This window comes from Fusarium subglutinans (assembly GCF_013396075.1).
Source record: "Fusarium subglutinans strain NRRL 66333 chromosome Unknown NRRL66333_c0000265, whole genome shotgun sequence".
NCBI lineage: Eukaryota > Fungi > Ascomycota > Sordariomycetes > Hypocreales > Nectriaceae > Fusarium > Fusarium subglutinans.
The window spans coordinates 37,548-57,511 of NW_023502328.1; the positions used below are offsets into that span (position 1 = coordinate 37,548).

General features: G+C 50.3%; 6 protein-coding genes across 6 annotated transcripts; 4 read left to right on the top strand and 2 right to left on the bottom strand.

Moving 5' to 3' along the window:
* Positions 1 to 4,438: 4,438 nt before the first annotated feature.
* Positions 4,439 to 5,733, top strand: FSUBG_12381 (transcriptional activator hac1; the record flags this gene model as incomplete). The annotated part of the gene is made up of 3 exons (XM_036677163.1): positions 4,439 to 4,746; positions 4,807 to 5,231; positions 5,279 to 5,733. The coding sequence occupies 3 exons, from the start codon at positions 4,439 to 4,441 to the stop codon at positions 5,731 to 5,733; spliced, it is 1,188 nt and encodes a 395-aa protein (XP_036532152.1).
* Positions 5,734 to 6,649: 916 nt separating this feature from the next.
* On the bottom strand, positions 6,650 to 7,735 carry FSUBG_12382 (replication fork protection complex subunit Csm3 Swi3; the record flags this gene model as incomplete). The annotated part of the gene is made up of 3 exons (XM_036677164.1): positions 6,650 to 7,363; positions 7,410 to 7,485; positions 7,536 to 7,735. 3 exons carry the CDS (start codon positions 7,733 to 7,735, stop codon positions 6,650 to 6,652), a joined length of 990 nt encoding a protein of 329 aa, XP_036532153.1.
* A 273-nt stretch (positions 7,736 to 8,008) lies between these two features.
* Positions 8,009 to 8,799, top strand: FSUBG_12383 (NADH-ubiquinone oxidoreductase 21 kDa subunit; the record flags this gene model as incomplete). The annotated part of the gene is made up of 4 exons (XM_036677165.1): positions 8,009 to 8,083; positions 8,140 to 8,156; positions 8,273 to 8,478; positions 8,531 to 8,799. 4 exons carry the CDS (start codon positions 8,009 to 8,011, stop codon positions 8,797 to 8,799), a joined length of 567 nt encoding a protein of 188 aa, XP_036532154.1.
* Positions 8,800 to 9,741: 942 nt separating this feature from the next.
* Positions 9,742 to 11,040, top strand: FSUBG_12384 (clavaminate synthase; the record flags this gene model as incomplete). Its single annotated transcript, XM_036677166.1, has 4 exons — positions 9,742 to 10,277; positions 10,332 to 10,409; positions 10,463 to 10,960; positions 11,010 to 11,040. 4 exons carry the CDS (start codon positions 9,742 to 9,744, stop codon positions 11,038 to 11,040), a joined length of 1,143 nt encoding a protein of 380 aa, XP_036532155.1.
* Positions 11,041 to 11,611: 571 nt separating this feature from the next.
* Positions 11,612 to 13,418, bottom strand: FSUBG_12385 (major facilitator superfamily transporter; the record flags this gene model as incomplete). The annotated part of the gene is made up of 2 exons (XM_036677167.1): positions 11,612 to 13,279; positions 13,338 to 13,418. The coding sequence occupies 2 exons, from the start codon at positions 13,416 to 13,418 to the stop codon at positions 11,612 to 11,614; spliced, it is 1,749 nt and encodes a 582-aa protein (XP_036532156.1).
* Positions 13,419 to 18,310: 4,892 nt separating this feature from the next.
* FSUBG_12386 (uncharacterized protein) lies at positions 18,311 to 19,579 on the top strand (the record flags this gene model as incomplete). The annotated part of the gene is made up of 1 exon (XM_036677168.1): positions 18,311 to 19,579. One exon carries the CDS (start codon positions 18,311 to 18,313, stop codon positions 19,577 to 19,579), a length of 1,269 nt encoding a protein of 422 aa, XP_036532157.1.
* Positions 19,580 to 19,964: the final 385 nt, after the last annotated feature.

The following is a 19,964-nucleotide window of genomic DNA, read 5'->3' on the forward strand; positions in this document are numbered from 1 at the left end:
GACCTCAAGTGAACGGGCATAAACTCTACGAGAGGCCGCAGGACTCAGGATCCCGTTCAAGAGCAGCGGCCGTTGTGATATCCCGTAGGCGGCCGCAAATTTCTGGGCCGTCGTCATGTGGAATTTCTGTTGGAAGAATCGAGACATGGTAGCGAGGGTCAAATATCTTTGTCAATCGGCAGTTCGGTTTGGGTGATGAGCATTAATATCCCACATGCCGATTTGCGCGTCGCAGCGTACTACACATTTCGTTGCGCAACAAACGAGCTATTAATCTGAAGAGCCCAAGCTTGGACTTGCCGCGATCAGAGTCTGTTTCTCACTCAATGTGTGGTCCTAACAATGCTTGGTTAAGGGGCGGCGGGTGGTGCCGTAACGGTCGCACGCGAAGAGGCTGGGAGGAAACAGTGGTTGGAAAGTGATCAATGCTGAAGTTTTAGCTGATGAGACTTGACTCAGGCAACAATATGAGATTGGAGATGAGCAATTCATATCATAGTGAGAGGAAGTGGTTTCACTGTGCTTCCATCGTCTTCCGATACTAACAAAAGTACGGGGCCGGCCAACCTGACACAATGGGGAACGCGTCGAATATGAGATGAGATTCTTTGATAGGACATGGCGTAGGACCTAGGTGACAGATGCAGATAATATTCGATACGGTCCCGGCAATAGAGCACAAGTTTGAGATTAATTAATTGGTTCAATTAAGCTCAGATGAGCCCGATATTGCAAACCAGGGGTTACGCTACGTTTTGGAATGAAGTCTCCACCAACTGCTCTTACGTCCAGACCTTCAATCACTGGCGCGCGAATCTATGGTCCGACTATGGTATGGGCCTGTGTCTCCGGCGGAAGAACTATCATGGAAGCTAGGGACAAGAGGCGAGCTGGGCAGGCTAAAAAGGGATAGACCATCGGTATCCTTGGGCTCGAGGGATTAGGAAAGGGGGCTCTTTGACGATCAGGGTCGAACGACATCTCTGACGGGTCAGGGCAGGACAGGGAACGGGAAGATCACTTACAGTGAAACTGGTACTCCTGAGACATGCCAGAAACGAGGGCAGACCCGGCAGAGGCAGAAGAGGTTGAACGTTGTCTCCCTGCGACTACCTACCTACCTAGGCCTCGGGGTGCAAGAAGACTTCTGACGTTAAATTGAGGTACCAAAATTACTTAGTCTAAGATTTACCAAAGCTATACTAAATCTATACTAAATTTATCTAAGCTGATCTGAAGACTTTTGTCACCTAAGATAGAGGTCCTAAGTTTTATTACACCCCCTTGCTAGGTACCTATAACCGTTGGTATGTCTCTCCCTTCCGTGTCTCCAAGAGGGAATCCCTTGAGCTGACGGGATGGGTTGGGCGGCTGGTAGATTCGCCTAGATCCATCCCCTTCCCTTCCCGCTCGAGACGAACGAGATCTTTGTCTTGTCTTGTCTCGTTCAGTTCAAGTTTCGCCAAGCAAAAGGGGCCCCATTTAGTAGCGAGGTCCCAGCTGCATGGCATTGGCATTGGGAGGTCTCAGAGAACTAAAGTAGCGTTCCATTCCAGGTCGCGGGGAGGCGATCCGTAGCACTAGGTACCTACAAGGGAGCTCGACCGAAGAACCGGTGAATTTCATTTTGAATTTGAATTTGGAGAATGGAATCGATGAATGAGAAAATCTGCATGTTCCGTCTCAATTCGGTATTGAGGCTTGAAGACTCTGAGCTGGACTTTACTTGAGACATTGATTCACCGACTTAACAATTCCAGCAACCAGAGGAGCTCAACAAAACCCAAAGTGCAGATACCAGTCTGTTCACCGCATCCCAAGGTATCTCAGCAGTGGAGAATCTGGTGAGGGGATTCGCGAGTATATCGCCAATCTCAATGCATATCAGACCGACTTATCAAGGTTCTCCTGTTACATTCATCGCTCGACAGTTTGTCCCTGCGTAAGCTGAACTCAAAATGTAAAGCTTTACGAAAAGTAAAATATGTAAAATAGTTCTGAAACCTGGTAGCCTCAACCCTAAGCTCTGAGGGCCCAATGATCTCAGCAATCAAAGAAAACAGAGCCAAGATGAGCGACCGTCGATGATGGCGATATGGGGCATTTGGTGGATAATATGGAGGCCTTGAGGCTTGAGATTCCAGAGCCAGCGAAACAAATGGAGGAGGTGGTATTTCGGTGGATGGCGGATGAGTCCCCGGTAGGACCGGCGGTACAATAGCAGCAGCAGCAGCAGCACCAGCTTAGTTACCATTAGCTTCAGGCAGTTTCTTTTCTTGGAACACACACGAGAAAGCAACACTCCACTCGATGAGGCGTCCGTCAGTCAGCGTCAGCCCAGCTTCTAAGTTAGGACATGGCCGCTGATGCATACAAGACAAGACAAGAGAAGAGAAGAGACGACGTCGTCTTACGAAGGCTGCAGACAAATGCTTCGTTACGAGTCTCGTCTGTCACGTAGCAGCCGTAACACCGATAATCTTTCCTGAGGCGCTGTGATATTGTTTCCGTTGTTTACGAGGCTTTCATTACAGGAGGGGTCATGATAATAACTGAGCTGTTTAATTGGCCTGTCCATCATTTGCTTTGAGTTTAATGGTCGATTGTCAAAATACCATTTGCCTTTGGGGTTATGTTGGGCTTCCTTCGGTCACATTCCTACGGACGGACCCCAAAGAGCTAATGGCTTCTCAACACCGCTTTCTCTCTCTTTCTTGTTCTTCTCCCTTGACAGGCATCATCGACGATAACGAGAGAAATGATGATGCCCTGCATGAATGGACTTGAGTCTGTGGATTTTCTCCCTGCGTGGCTTGGGTGGATTGGTGGGTTTGGTGGAGAGCTGACAATAGCTGACTGTGTACGAAAACCAAGGTCAAAGCCTAGGACTTCTCCATATCGTGAGCGCTAGGCAGAGGAATTACAGTACAGTACCTTAGGAGGCACCTAGAATTGTGTGGTTGTCGGATCCATTCCTTCGACCTCCTTCGCCCATTTTCCTTTGGAGTATCCATTCTTTGAGATCTCGTCATTGTGCAGAATAAGTCGCCTTGTTTGTTGGGGGGAAAACAAACATGCTATAGAGCGATGCTAGACTCTGTAAAGTGTGAATAACTTAGTACCTACGGAATAGAGTTGATGGTGTAGATCCATATCAGTGGTTGCTCTCAAGAAGAGGGGATCACGACATTTCAATAGCCTTTTCTCCTCCATGGGAATGCGCGGGCTGCACCACCCACAGGGAGAAATGGCTGAAGCGTATTCATGAGAATCGGCAGTTTTTGTTTTTGTTTGTGCTTATCTTGCGCATCTCTCGTTCTCTAAAATTAAAAGCCACCAACACGGGGTTTGTTGTTATTTGTTACACGAGCCTCATCAGCTTTTTGAGTTGGCTACCTTACCTATTGATCATCATTATTCTCGTGCACCCTCCCACGAGTACCTTATGTACATACCGAGTACAGTCTCTCGGCAAATCGATCATCGCACCATCCTCAAAATGAGGCACAAGGAGCTACAGGGTCCGTCACCTACTAAACAAAGAAAGAACGGCGTTTCTGGCACCGCAGGCCCATCAACTCGACTGCTGTAAAGTAACTAACTCAACGGGCGGACTGAACTGAACTGAACTGAACTGAACCAAAAGGTCTCACGGCCTCCGATTGATCAACCCCTTTTTTTGGAAACTCGAACGGTCGATGGGGCTCCGTACAGGCCCGGACAGCGCTGTGTCAGATCGTATTCCGCCAATGAGACCTGCGGCATGCGCTGTGGGGGAGATTCCTAAGCCCCCCTGCAGTCGAGGTGCGTGTCCCTCGGTGGCGTAACTTGCGCCCCCTGAAAGCCTGTTCTGTTCCAGGAGGGGCCCCCCCGAAGTACAGTACGTACCAGTGCACCAAGCCAGCCCGAGTGCATCCCGGCACCAGAAGGGTCCTATCCGAGAGCACCTTCCCTCTTTGGGCTCTCAAAACGAGTTCAGGGGGTGGTCTTGGTTTGTACCCCATCTCAGGGGTTGGTGCCTCAGGCAGTTGCATCTACCGAGCCGTGCCCCTCCAAACTCTCAACGTGTCCTCAAGAGATAAAGAGGGCCTGTCCGCTCCTACCAAGCTGTCCTTTCCATTCCCAAACCGACAAGCACCCAGCAAATCAAGGTCGCTAATACAGAGTGAACACGCTGTCCTTATTCCTCTTGAAGCTCCTTTCCAACCATCACCTGACCTGACTCATAGTTGATCAAGGCAGACGTTATCAAAGTCTAGTCACTGACTCACACTTTGGCCAAGTCTTGTGATGGTGGAACATCGCTGCCTGCGCCTCATACATCTTTGATAACAGCTACTTATCCCCATAATATCCGCTGCTGTATCTGAATTCCAGATAGAACCAACTCCAGCTTCTCCATTCAACCAAACCATACATCACCTAATTACACACAAACATGGAGCAACAAGGGTCACCGGCTTCCCAATTCTTCCAGTCTCCAGCCGAGTCTCTCATATCAGCTCCTGAAGACGCCTACACATCACTCTTCGCCGCCACCACCCCTAGCGCAGCTTCTACAGTCAACCCCATGGATATGTTGACACCAAAGTCCTACAACGATGACTCTCTATTACCAATGATCAAGCAGGAGGAGGGCGTTGTATCAACACCATCCCCTTCTCCAGCCCCTGAGAAGAAGACCACCAAGAAGAGGAAGTCATGGGGTCAAGTCCTTCCCGAGCCCAAGACAAACCTCCCTCCTAGGTATGAACCAACGACAACTGAAGATAATGTCACCAACGGTTCCACTAACTCCCCACACAGAAAGCGAGCAAAGACCGCTGATGAAAAGGAGCAGCGCCGAGTTGAGCGCGTTCTACGGAACCGCCGCGCAGCCCAGTCCTCTCGTGAACGCAAGAGGCAGGAGGTGGAGCAGCTCGAGAAGAGGAACAAGGACCTCGAGGCTGCCATCCAACAGGCTGAGCAGATGAACGCCAGGCTCATGGATGAGCTTGCACAGATGAGAAAGGCCAATGGTCTTCCCCCTCTGTCCCAGGAGCTCTTCAGCCCCCAAACAACACATCAGCCAGCGGAGACCATGGTATCTCCCAACGCCACTGTAGACCCAATGGCACTATCCCCCTGCCTATCACCCGTTCCCGAAGAATCTGAAGAGACCCTTCAACAGGAGCCGGCCAAGGAGACAACCCTGGAACAGTCTGAAAACACCTCTCCCGACCTGACACAACGTCCTGCTGCGATGTTGTCCGACCTGCAGTGTCACATGTCGGCGGAGGTGTCGAAGATGTCCCAGTCCCAGTTACCCACAACCTTGACTCTGCCAACATTGGCCTGGCTCCTGCCACTTCAGATGACACTCTTTTCAGCTATGGCGCTTCTGAATTTCTGTCAACGTCCCTTGACACAGATCGTTATCTCATCGAAAACGGGCATCTCTCTTCGCCCTTCTCCTCAGCTTCTGACGAGCCTTATCTGGAGTTTGACACGTCCCCGTTCTCCCTCGACAACAGCTTCAACGACGAGTTGTACAACACCTTCATCAACGACACGGACAACGGTATCACGGCGGAGCTCCAGAAGCCAACCGACGACGCCGCTGCGATCCTCAGCGACGAGTTCCGCATCTACGAACTTGAGAATCAAGTCTCTTCGGAAAATCCTATCCAGCAGCCCCTCCCTGGCGCGTCCTCTATTGGATGCGACGTTGGTGGCATTGCGGTTGGTGTCTGAGGGACGCGATTCCATGGTCGAGGATGCGGAGCGCGAGACCGAGGATTCGCGCGGCCAAGACGAGTTGGTAAGGTGCTTGTCCGTGATTACTTTGCCGTCGCGTGAACTACTGTTGACACTCGCCTGGGCTATCAAGCACTACCTGGAGGCCCCAATTCAGCGTGAAACTGGTCAAGTCCTCGACTCTGAGACTCGCTCCCCACTACGTTTACATCAACCAAGCAAGAAGAAGGCTGCTTTGTCAGTGATATTGGAGGAAGAGAACAACCGGGCACGGACATTATGAGAGTTATATCCATGATGATCTACCGTAATGTGATAATGTTTTGATTTGGGAAAAAAATCGGTGCAAGGCGCAAAAGGATCAACGTCCCAGGGGGGACTGGCAATAAAGCCCAACACTTAAATCTTTTGTGTAACAATACAATGAACGCTCAAAGAAGCATATGACCTACAATATCTGTTCCATTCTCGTGATACTTGCCTTTGCCTTGAATGCCGATTTGAGTGTTGCCAGGCCCTCTGTATTCCTGTCTGCAGTCATGTTAGTATTCTATACTCTGATGTTGAGCGTAAAGACCTTCACCTTCAGCCTTCTAAATAGTGGCGCAATGAAGAGGAGACACCATCGATGATGGTCGCTCTTTGGTAGTTCAGCTTCGTTTAGAATTGTTCATACTGGTGGTCTTCGATTTCTTTCATCATTTTATCTATCCGTCTGATAGCTTCCAGTATCCAATTCAAGTCGAACATCGATGTTTCTCGATATTGACAACATAATTGCTAATAATGCTAGTCGGAAGACAAAATGTCCTTGGTATATGACCCAATTAATGTTCAATGACATCCACCAGAGGTAGAAACTCGTGCTCACTCCTACGCCCAACGCCAAACCATCATAGTCCCTCTTGGAACTTTACCATAACCCATCCATCTCTTGCATAGCTGCCTCATCATCATCAAAATTATTCGTCTCCTTGTCTTTTGACCCTTGACTCTTCTCTTTGCTCGTCTGATCATGACTCTCAGCTTCTGCCATCAGGGCATCCAGATCATCATCATCTGGTTCAACCCGTGCTGCTTCTGGTTTCTTCGCCGTATCTTGGGCTTCTGCCTCAGCCATGAGTGCATCCAAGTCATCATCATCTGGTTCTGCTGGTGTAGGTTTTGTTTTCGCTTTTTGAGCAGCGTCGTGGCTTGCTGCCTCGGCAATAAGAGCCTCGAAATCATCATCTTCTGGAACGTCGTTGCGGATGGGAACAATTGGCCCTGCGCTTCGTCGTGCGGCTCGTGGTGTAGCATCGTAAAGATCATCGTCGTCTGGTACGCCTGTGTCTTGCTCTGGCGTTTTTGGTCTGGCGGGTTCTGCTGGTCTTGTATCCTCCTGCTCTGTAGGTCTTGATGTATCGTTTTCACCAAACAAGTCATCCTCTCCCTCGTCGTCATCTGCAGTTCTGTCTTTGGGTTTGCTCTCGTTTATGTAATCGTTTCGTGCAATCATGACTCGTTTCTTGTGGCCGGCTTTTTCGACCATGGTAAGAGCGTCGAGGAATTTGGCTTTGGGGAAGAGGTCGTCTAGCCATAGTTGATAGAAGGATAGAAGTCGAGAGGCGTCAGAGAACTGGACTGACTGTCAACATGTTTCCTACTGTGCTTATTGGCAGATAGTGGCATACCTCATGGCCTTTGCCCTTGATTTTGAGATCCTTCGCCCTTTGCCTTAGCTTGGGAATACCCTTCGGTCCAAGCAATCTAAATAATGTTAGAATCGCATGAGACTACGCAGTATTATGGATCTATACCTCTCTTCGTCAAGTTTCACATTGGGAACTCGCGCCCTCTTCTTGACATCAACCTCTTCATCAATACCGAGACCAGAATCTGGCTCTTTTCGCTTCTTGTTGGCGGCTTCTGGTGGTGGAGATGCAAAGGGATCGTCAGAAAAGTCGTCAACATCGTAGTTATCAAGCCCATTGGCGGGATCCGAGTCTAGTGTAGGCATTCTGTATTGTGATTGTATGCTGAAGTCTGGGGAACTCAATGGCTTAACGCGTCTCGAACTGGGGAGACGCGTCGAGAGCTTAATTGATCCTCAACCCCACTACCCACCACGTGACCAATCCTCAACAACTTCGATGAGCTGGCCGAAGCACGTGATTAGCATCCTCAGGCATCCACTCTGTTTCCAGCTTCTGAATGTACCGAAACCGACGACCTCGAAAGGCCTTGGTGATAGTATTCAAGGAATTGACTGCCACGGACGACGCATCACACAATGGCTGAGACAGCGACAAAGCAGTCGACCCCGTCCTTTGTCGGGACCAGCAAGGTCGTTCAGACCGAGTATCCCGTAAGTGACGCTTCAATTGATGGAGCAATCGCAGTTGCTAACTGATGATGTTATAGCTCATTGACAACGATCCGTACGTAACCTGAACCCCTCCGATACCCAGCAACGACGATACGAATGGATTGAAATGCTATTGAGGATCGAATCGTCTGGATTGGGGTTGGGTTGAGCTTTGCTGATCCTCGACAGTCACTTCAAGCGAGTCGTGGGTTATGCCCGTACATCCGATTACATCGCCGGCACGGTCGCCGCTGCTTTCGCTCCCACTGCTCTCTACGCCCTCGAGAAGTTCGCTCCCTCGCATGTAGGAAAGGGTGGTTTCCCCAAGGCCATGCGACTGGCTGGTGGTGTTGGTCTCTTGGGTGGTTTCCTGTACTTCTACCAGCGATCAGCCCGTACGTCTACAACGCCGAATGATATACCGGCCGGGTAAACTAATCTGAATAGTTCGATTCTACGGCGCTACTGAGAACGCCCGCGAGATTGAGATGGATATGCGCGAGATGGTCGATAAGGTTAAGAAGGGCGAGCCTCTATATGGCGTCAGCCGGCTAAGCCCTCATCTTCAAGGTGTTGCTGCCCGACAGAGCAGATACTCTGCTCTGTTCCTTAGCACAATTCCTTGGTTCAACTTTGTCAACCATAACCAGCATGGTGTCGACACAGCCAAGTACTACCAGCAGGCTGAGCGGGAACTTGAGGCTGAGCGCTCGTAAGAGAGGAGGGAGAGAGATTAAGATTTATGGAGAGCGAGAGGAGGATCGGATGGGAAAAGAGGTGTATATTACCAGCGGAGGTGGGCATTGCCTCGACGGCCTGGCGAGTTTATTTGTGAGATGGAAATAGATTCCTTGAACCATTTGTTTGTGTCATGTTTGTGTTTTTGTAATGGCCTTGACGATCTAGGCTAGGCTTGAGAGAAAGTAAGTTGATTAGTCCAAGCATCTTGTCCTTCAAGGAATGAGTGGCAGAAGACTGGATACGCCTTGTCTATGTCTGTTACTGAAAGGTTGTGATATAGCACAGAACAACCATAACCCTATGTCTTATGTTACGGGCGGTCACTATCAGAGTCTCATCCTCTTCACACACATAATCCTCACAACTTGAAGCCCAAATGGTTGTTTGTTAGTTGAGATATGCCATGTCCGCTTAACGCCTGTTCTAGGTAGCGAGAGATAGTAAGCCAGTTTGACTGGCTCACTGTTCTTCTCCTCCGGGGATACGGGCCAAGAATACAAATACGGCAAGAGCTTATTCTCAATTAATTGTCTGTATATAATAGATAATACAATTGGCGTCTGGATGTAACATCTCATGACAAGTCCGTTTAAATCCGCCCAAGTCCGTCCCTCATGATCAGTTTCTATCGGGGACCGGCCAACTCCGTCTCTGGACCACAAGCTCCCGACCAATCAAAGCTCGTGTAATCGACGTTTCTCCCAAAGAACACAGATTCAATCCGTCACAGCTTCCCAAAGTGGAACACCAAGAAAAGAATTTTTGTTGTTTCACTGAATCCTCATTTTATTCCTTTTTTTCATATATATTCTGCTGCGAAATCTGGATAGCTTGAGGGCTGATCGTGGTGTCGACATCTGCTTGCTTATCTTACCTGTCAGCGTATCTCAGTCACTTTAGACGAACTGCCTCACAAAATGGCTTCAACAGAACAGTCCATGGATCTCCCCGTGATTGACCTCGATGTCTACCTAAACAATCCCCTAGACTCAGAGGCTGTTCAAGAAGAATGCAGAAAAGCAGCCAACGCCCTCATCACATACGGTGCTCTCGTCCTTCACGACAGCAGAGTCTCAGAGGAGGACAACTCTACTTTCCTCGACATCCTTGAAGATTACTTTGCTCAACCTGAAGAGGTCCTCAGAAAAGATGAGAAGCCTGAGTTGAGCTATCAAATCGGTGTCACATTAGAGAATACTGAAAAGCCCAAGTGTGCTGTTGATGAGCCATGCCTTGATGTCATTCAGAGACTCGACCCTTCACAAAGACCGTTGGATATCTCAGCTCACTCACCTGATCCCAAGTGCAGATTCTTCTGGAGGATGAGCGAGCAACCCCCTTTTGAGACCGAGTTCCCTGGATTGAACGCCCCAAACGTGGTCCCTGAAGCCCCTCATATCAGGGACCGATGGGAGCCAGCCATGAACCAGTGGGGGACGTCCATGAAGAGCGCGTAAGTCCCTGATACTCCCTCTCATGAGCCCTCGAGTGCTGATCAATGTCATAGTGTATCTAAGTTGGCAGAGATGACCGCCGTTGGTCTAGATCTACCAGCTCAGTTCTTCAGTGATGCTGGAAAATACGGGTAAGTACCCTCAAGATATCATAGCAGCCCCCAAAGCTCACATGCGTAAATAGACCTCATCTTCTTGCCCCGACAGCCTCGGACCTGGTCAAGTACGGTGAGAAGAACACCATCCTGGCCGGCTTCCATACAGATCTTAACTTCCTCACCATCCATGGTCGCTCTCGCTACCCTGGTCTTCACATCTGGGCACGCAACACCGGAAACCGTATTGCCGTCAAGATTCCACCAGGAAACTACCTCCTCGTTCAAGCAGGCAAGCAGATTGAGCACATCACTGGTGGACTCATCAAAGCTGGTTTCCACGAGGTTATTGTGAACGAGAAGACTATTGAGACCATTGAGAAGAGGAAGCTGGACTTCCCTGAAAGACCTCTGGTCAGAATCTCGAGTACCCTATTCTGGCATCTTGGCAGTGACGTCGACCTCAACCCCGTTCCCAAGCTCGTGGCCAGGGCAAAGGAAGTTAGAGAGCGACAGAAAGAGCTTGGAAGAGACGAAGGACAAGAGGTTGAGTATCCTCCCATGAAAGTTGGACACCAAGTGCAGGAGTACGTTGACCTCTCCAACCACCGACGATCGATGCTAACCATGTCTTAGGGAACTGAAGCACATTGCTTTGATGGCTTAACGAGCGAAACTATTTAGCGAACAGCGATGATTTATGACTTGAAGATCTCAGAGACGACTTGCTATGAGGACAGGATACAGGCTGTGCGATAAGGCTCATTTGTGTTGAACTCGAATGAAACCCAGCTGTAGATACGCCTTGTTTGACAGTTCCTCAGATATGAAAACACGAAGGCCTTGGTGCTACTCGTTTCACCATACGTGCTTATCTGATTGTATATTGTCCGCTCTGCATTCAGTTCCCAGAACACAATGCAACGGATCGTCCACGTACACCATTGCATGCTACTTACACCAGTGTCACCCAGCACTTCCTAGACATGTACGCCTTAGGTAAGTCGAATCTCAACAACCTCGAGAAACCGGGCCAGGGACTGACGGGCCTTGATTTGGCCGGGCAGTCGGAAATCGGGGCGACACATCTTTCCGAGACATCACTTGCAGGGACAGGTCGAGTATATCAAACAGAACATCGTTGTGTTATTGTTTTCTTGGGTATATCTTCCAGATTCTCCTACGTTTCACTCAACAGACTAACATTTTGAAGTAACCATAATCTCTTCCATATCCTTTCAAGTCTCCTTCTCACGGGGAAGAGTAGTCTCAGGGACCTTACCGCCCTCAGATCCACCATGATCAGAACCAGTCTCCTCAGGAACAGCATTTTGGTTCACGGTAGTGTCATTGGCGGCAGGAGGGAACTCCTCACGCCAAAAGTCCTTCTTTCCGTGGACCAGACGGTTCAACCAAGGGGGCAAGAAACCACCAGGAATGCGCCAAGTCCACCCGTCTCTCTCGTCATAGTTGGGAGGCACAATACGGCCACCGGAAACAACCTTGATGACCAAAACGACGGTGTTGATCAACATATATGTGCAGATACCAGCAATCAGACCATCGGCAATCGAGTACGCAAAAGGCATGATGGCAATGGTGAGGAAAGCAGGAACGGCATCACCCATGTAACGCCAGTTGATCTCAGTAACCGCGCCAACCATCATGGAGCCAACAAGAATCAGAACGCAGCCGGTGGCCCAAGGAGGGATGGAAGCAAAAATGGGCGCAAAGAAGATGGAAATAAAGAAGCAGATTCCGGCGACCATGGCAGTCAGACCAGTCTTTCCACCCTCAGAAATACCGGCACCAGACTCGACAAAGGCAGTAACAGGGGGAACACCGAAAACAGCGCCAATGGAAATGCTAAGGGCGTCAACCATATAGGCAATCGAAGAGCCTTCAAAGTCCTGAGTAACGGGATCGACTAGGTTGGCGAAACGAGCCATACCATACAGAGTACCGGTACAGTCCAAGATGTCGACGTACAAGAAGGTAATGAGCGCAAGACCGAACTGGCCACTGTGGCCAGAAATGTTGAACTGGAGGACGTTAAGGGTCTTCTTGATCTCATGGAAATCGACAACCTTCTTGAAGAAGTTGAATCGATCGTCACCAAGGGCGTCGTAGGGGAAATATGACACAGGGGTGTCTCGTGGCCAGGAGATGATGCTGACAAGCAGAATACCAGCAATGATGGCACCCTTAACGCGGTACATCATGAGCAACACGGTGAAGATACCGCCACAGAAGATACCGATCCACAGGGTAGGGCTTCTCATCTTCTGCGAAGAAGGGCACAGACCGGTGTCAGGGTCCCGATATTGCGACTCACAACCTGCGAGTTCCATAGGGGTTGAAACGGCACCAACGATCAGACCGATACCCTCGCTATAAGTGAGACCGATGAGCGTCAAGAAGAGACCGATACCGACACTGGTGGCGAGCTTGATGCAGCGGGGGATAGCGCGAGCAAGCCATTGACGCATACCGAAGAGAGCAAGACCGAAGAAGATGAAACCTTCGATGAAGATGGCTGTAAGGGCAAGCTCATAAGGGACGGGGCCAGAGCCGCTGGGGCCAACGACGGTGTAGGTGAAGTAGGCGTTGAGACCCATACCAGGAGCGAGACCGACGGGAAGGTTGGCAAGCAGGCCCATAAAGAAAGTAGCCAGAGCAGAAATGGCAGCAGTAGCAGTGACAGCATCACGCTTGACCTCGGCAACGCACAGCTGGTAAGCTTCGTCGGGGACGCAAGCGCCGTCCTTGTAAGTAGGGCAAACACATGGACCACCAGATTCAGAAACAATCGAAGAGTTTACAGCAATAATATAGGCCATGGCGAAGAAGGTGGCGAGACCAGCTCGGATCTCAGTGAAGAAGAGAGAGCCCTTGCGCTCACGAGGCTAATTGGAGAGAGCATTAGCTGTGAAGTTGATATCGGAGGTGGCCGGTTTGACTTACATGGCCGGAACCCTCAAGCTGGAACCAACGTCCAACAGGACTGGCCGCAATCTTGCGGTTGGTCTTATCCATCCAACCCATCTTGAAGATTGAGTTGACAACGACTATGTGACAAAAAGGTATTCAAAAATTGAGCAAAACCCAAAAGCCACGGGACAAGTGTGATCGGCGTGCTGCGAGGCTCGAGATTGAAAGCTGAATTGACAGACGGGAGGCAGCTGTCTTTAACTAATGGCGATCCCAAGGGTTCGACGAATGTCCTAGACTCTTTTACAGTTAGCTCCTGTATTGGCCAAGTCTAGACAGATAGATAGCCAACGGTATGTCTCCGATAAAGAGGGTCGGAGGCGGCCGAGGAGGCTAATGGAGGGACAACGGAGGTTATGTATGTGGTGGGATAGGCAATGGGGTCCAAGCCCAGATATCTTAACTGGGGGAGATAAGAGACTGGGGAACTTGGGAACTGGGGTTTTAGGAATTGGGTGCATGTGAACAAGGGTGCATTGGCGCGATGTCTAAAACTATACATAGAAGAGGTTGTACATTGATGCGCAAGGGCGCCAAAAGACCCAGGGAAGGCAACGGACAAGAGGCTTACCGATGGAAGTACAAAAGAGGCGTCGGCTGGTATACCTAGTACGTAGTGCAAGGCAAGCCAGCAATGTAATGCAATGCAATGCAATGCAATGCAATTCGGACGCGGTGTATATACTTGTAAATGCAATTGACGGCTGAAATAGTAGCCAAAGATGTGACGGAAACGTATAGAGTCCCGATCGCAATCTGTCGAGTAATAGAGGGTGTAATGCGCCGACGGACGAAGGTGCCGTATCGGGGAAGAGAATAGCGTCCCGATATCAAGGGCCCGATGGGAGGTCCAAAGAAATACTCGAGCCAGAGCAAAGATATAAGCCCTAGCAAGGTTGATCAAATAAAGCTCGGAGCAGTTCTACTATATGTTTCTTTCATGCCCTCGGAGCCAACGTTGAACTTGACTTGCAGCTGGTGAAAGCCCGAGAGTTTGCGCGAGAGACCCTGGAGAGACGACGGCGAAGAAGAAGACGGCAGAGAGATATTAGTGGTACATACAGCTCAACTAACCCTTGAGAGGTAAGCAAAGCGTTGCAGCCAAGGCAAGAAGTGATTCGCGATGTTGCGCGAAGGAAAAAGAGAAGAGAGCAAATTTGCAGATGGCAAATTCGTGATAGTAACGGTTGCCCAGTCTCCAGTGAATGGGCAGCTCCTTCCTCAAGATGCTCCGCAAAAAATTGAATGGCAAGAACGAATCGGCCGAGGCACTACATTCATCTCAGTCGATTTTGAGCCTTTGACCCCGGTTTTTTCGTCCTTTCAAATTTTTTTGTTGCCCATTGTTGAATTTCCGTCCGATTAAACCCTTACCCAAAACGTCGCCGCCGCTTGGCCCAGCAGCCAACGAGCAGTGTCAGAAACAGCTACGGATACCCAGGAACTGCAAAAGAGCATGCAAGCCATTGCGCGGGTAAGGTGGAGTTCGATAGCGACAGCGGCGGCGCGGGTACAACGCCACCCAGAGACGAGCTGCCCATCCAGAAGACTCGAATTTGCTCTTAGCTCTTTGATCTCCTCCGTTCTAACGGTATGGAGTCACTGAAAGTCACTAGTGGGCCTCGAAAAGAGGTGGAGCGGACTGTGCGAGCGAATCCTGGGCGCGTTGTGGCTTGGACCATGTGGTGCCATGTTGTAGCTCAAACGTATTCAACTGCATACATCCGCTGTTTTGATGATAATGATGATGATCAAGCGGCTCCAGCAACTGTAGTTCGCGCGGGGCTTTGTTTCGTGCGACGAGGATGGAAATGACTCGAAAGCTGAGCACAGCTTACAGAAGACACAATGCACAGTCACAGTCACAATCACAATGTCGGGAGTTCCAATTTGAATGGTGTAAGGAGGTAGCATCGATCTTGTGCTTATCTGCATTGCTGCGTCTGTTACACATGGCAACACGGACGAGCTGAGACAGCTAGCATGGCAATTTCAATGGTTCGAGGTTAATGTGGATGGAGGGAGCTGAACATCTTTAGGACAGGGCGGTAAGCACCTTTTTTTCTAGAAACTGGGTGCAATGCTGTGTTCTTCTATTGCGCCTTAGAATTATAATATTGGCGTTCTGGTGTTGCTTCTTGAATTGTCGCGACTGCTTCCCTTCAAGATGTGAACTTTTGCGGTCGCTGTTAGCAAGTTGGAGAAGCCTCTTACCGTTTTTAACGGAACGGGCGGTCGATTCAGCTTGTGGCTGATGACCTTTCCCAGCTTGGATGTACTGTCGCGTGCTGGGCTAGTGCTGAAACTCTGATACACCGTGCGGGTAAGTAGCTCACTAATTGAACATTGGCCTGTGCTCACTCGTCGATAAAGAAAGACCCTTGAGGCATGTCAAGTGTGATAAGCGCAAAAGATAACGGGCCAAGAGCCCCAGAAAAGCGCCGTCCTCCGAGCTTTATCACCTATCCCAGTTTCGCCTGCTAACAGCTTTTAGTGAACGAAACGCCTGGAGATTGATGATCTTGAATTGAGCTATCCAGGGGCCGAGAGTTGTTCCGGTAGAGGCGGGCCGGAGGTGTGCGATCTGTGTTGGCGCCGTTCACCGAAACTCAATTGAATCGCTGTATGATTGCTATGCTATCGCGACTGTCATGGTGATGGTGCTAATCACGATGCAATGCATCAATAGATCGCCGTAAAGGCACAAGCTCCCAAAACAATCACAGCTGAATTGAAATGACTGTTGATATCGTCCAGGGTGTCTCAGTCACTGCACCTCGGACTTATCCTAGTGTTCTCGTGCCTCTATTCTCATAACGTTACTTTGCCCTTGCTTCGTGCAACAGCAGTCGAGCTGAAAAATGAGCGATGCTACGTGTTCATGAGACAGGCAACAAAGAGATATTGACCCAAATAACGCCGTCTTTTTAGAGTTACTCAGGCCTCATAAAAGACCCAGCACAAAACGTGCATCTTTGGCTCAACATGGAGTTCTTTGAACGTTCTGAGTTGCACAGCATGAACTCTGGCCTCAAAGCGCTGGACCTCATGGCTCAGTTTCAGTGACTGCCGGTCCCCGGCACTTCAATTCAACCTCTTCCCGCCATTTCCCCAGGTCAGGATGGATTCTTGGTCTGCAGGTTTCCGTTCCCCACCCTCCATTCCTCTCGTCCTTATCCCGATCTGGTCAACCTTGTTCTGCCCCAGATGACTATTCTCGATCTCCCGAGCTTCATACAGGTTTGTTCGAACCACAACTCTGTTGATCTCATATTTGTGTATGACGATGAATTTGACCGACGACTCTCACCGCCATCATTTGCGAGCGGAAATTGTAAGTCCCGAGCCCGTCGTCTTCAAGGGTCAATGGCTGGTTGCCACTGCGTTGGACAAGGCGCCTAACGATACGACACCGACGAGAACCAGGTAACACAGTTATACACGCAATCAGCTTGCTTTTTGCCTGCATCAAACCCCCAGCATATTGCCGTACAGCATGGATGAACCCTGGTTCTGCGTCAAACTGAAAGTTTAACTAAGTGGGATCAGCTGGATTGGCATTGCCGATGAGATCCCGTGATAAACTTCCGATACAACACATGCAACCCCAGTCCATCAAACAGCGGCCATTTTGGTTCTGACAAGCGGGAGCTATCTGGTCTGGAATCTGAGCTGAATCCCTAATCTCGCAGTGTGCCTGCTTGTCTGCGATGGGATCTCTCAATGTCTCTCAATATCACTACGACTAAACATGTGTCTATGACTGTCATCGTCGTGTGGGAGCGTCATATGATACACGATCTCTTATAGCCACTATTGTACTTGATGATGTAGCAGCATCGATGTTACTGTCTGGTTCAATAGATATATCACGGACTCGGAGGCCGAAGAGAAGCTCAGCAGCGTCATGATGGCATGAAAGGCGGTGGCCAACAATTGCTACGACTCCCGTTGAAGGATGAAGCACACGTTTCAATCTGACATTCGTCCAAGGGTCGCGCAAGGCGGGTTGATTGCCGGTGAGAGTCCGGCCATCCTCCGTATGAAGCTGGGGTCATGAGAGGCAGCGCACCGATGGCCTCATGAGACATTAGCAACTCCCTCTCAAAAGAGGGTTTCGGTTGATATTCTGTGCCTATTAGATGCGCGGATTGATAGGAGTCGACCAGAAATCGCTCGCCATCTTTCCAATCATTTGTCCGTCATTTTCCGTGGGTTAAAGAGAGACTAGACCCTTGGAGTAGTGACGTCAATCAGCTGAGCAGTTGGATCTTATGACGTCGAACATGTAGGGTCTTCAATGGAACCCACGCCGAGTTCCCCACGAAAGCTTGTCAAGCTACGAGCTGGATGGCTGGTATTCTTCTCCGGGTAATGCACCTCGACGCCATATTTCGGGCCTTGGTTTTATGCATCACATCAGCGAATTATAACGCTACATGTTGATTATATGTGCGAAAATTAATGCATCCTCTTCAATGACGGAAGAGAAGATCTAGTTAGCGCCCCCTCCCTCCTCTTAGGGACTCAGCCCTTTGATCCTCGCGCCAAGGTCACTCACTCACTGACAGTCTCACTTCCGGTTCAGATTCAAGCCGCGCCATGACCCAAGTTGTGACCTACTTTATTTGATGATCCCTGAATACGGAGTTCTCCTTTACTCCCTCCTCTTACTGCTTGTCACCTGTTTCATTACGTGTTTTATGCAGGCACCTCTTTACATAAAGAAGGATTTATCCCCAACATTCTACCCCTCCACTATCGAAATGCACATCTAGGCAACTCACAAGTTCTTGACTACCTACCTACGTTACATAAACCTTTGTTCTCTTACAACAACGTCAACCTATCAGCCCTTTCACCTCTCAGACACACAAACAGATCTTCGGATAGAGCCTCCATCTTCCGCTCTCACAGATCTCAACACAAGTACCACTGCTACACATATGGCCTACTACCGCCCGTCCAGACAACAAGCGCGCCCATACGGATATGACGATGACTACGTAGCGCCAGATCCCGGGAGGTCGTATGACCCTTACGACGACCGAAATGCCCATCCTCCCCGCAAAGTCAGAAGAGAGCCGGCGACAGATGCGTCACCTCCCCGCCGCTACAAGTCACAAAGGAGTCGCCGCCCTCCGAGTCCTGGCAGGCCAGGGTTCCCTGATGATCCTATGATAGAGGATGATCGGAGAGCCGAAGGCCGTCCCCGCCGTAGATACGAGCCGGAGCGCCGCGGACGGAGTGCCGGGCCTGATCGACGAAGCCGAGACATCAGTCCCCCACCCTTCGGACCTCCGCCAGATTCACCTCGCCGAAAGGCTCGCTCAGCTCGCCCCGATCGCGATTCTCACTACCCCGAGCGAGAATTTCGCCAGTCTTCACGCGAGCCTCGCTCAGGGCGGGATCGGGATCGGGAACGGGAGTTACCAATCCGTGGAAAGCGGGACGCACGCCCTGACAGAGACCCTCGATTCGAACGCGATGCTCCACCAGTGCATCCCTACGATCGTGATGCATATGCCCGAGAACCAACTTCACGCGCTTACCCCGATGATCCTCGAGACCAGCGAAGGTCCAAGCATCGCGATACTGATCCGGAATCGCCTCGGCGCCATGGAAGATCAGTGCCACCGCCCCCTCGGTCTACGTCGCAAGGACGGGGCCGAAAGTCAAGACATCCAGACTCCGACTCTGACTCGGAAGATGATCATTACGGTGCCAAACTTGGAGCTGCCGGAGCGGGAGCGGGAGCGGGTGCTGCTGCTGCTGCTGCCAGTCGACGACGCCCACGGTCTCAAACACGAGACCGCCGTGGGCGAGATCCTGCTCGATCTCCAAATCGAGGTCGGCCTCCAACCACACAGAAGAACCGCGGCGGCGCTCCTACCGGACGTCGCAGCTCCATGCCCGCTACCACTAAGCCACGAAATGCATGGTGGCAGAATCCCATGGTCCAGGCTGGTGCCCGTACTGCTTTCACAGCTGGTGCTCAGGCTGCGATGAAGTCTGGTCGTGATTCTGGTCCCTGGCTCGGCCCCAAGGGCGCCAAAGTTGCAACAGCTGCTCTTGGTGCGGCCTTGGTGGACGGCTTCATGGGCCAGAAGCATCCCAACAGTACCAGACAGAAACTGATGAGAGAGGGCATTGACCTTGCCTCAGCTCAAACCACAAGGGTTCCTGAGCACCACGGCTCTAGTCGGAGACGATAACGGCTGGCGGCACTTCATTCCTCTTTTTCATTGTACCTAATACTCATTTCCACAAAGATTGCAAATTACCTTACAAAAACATGCTCACGCATTGCGGAGGCTAGGCTTTCCAGAGAGCTTGGACAGTCACTGGACCGGTGCATTGCTATGGAGTTGATGATAGAACGATTATGACAACTGTACGATATTTACGAGATACCTTTCTGGATTTAAAGACTTGAAATTTACTTTGTGCTTCAATCGTGTCCGCAACTTAGGGTCTGATGCTTGACGTGATACGAAGAGGTCGGTGACAGCGAAGCTATGTTACACTATCTTTCTCAGTCTGGCCAATTTAGATTCCACGTGCGTTAAAGATAGTCCATAACTGACGTACCAACTCAAA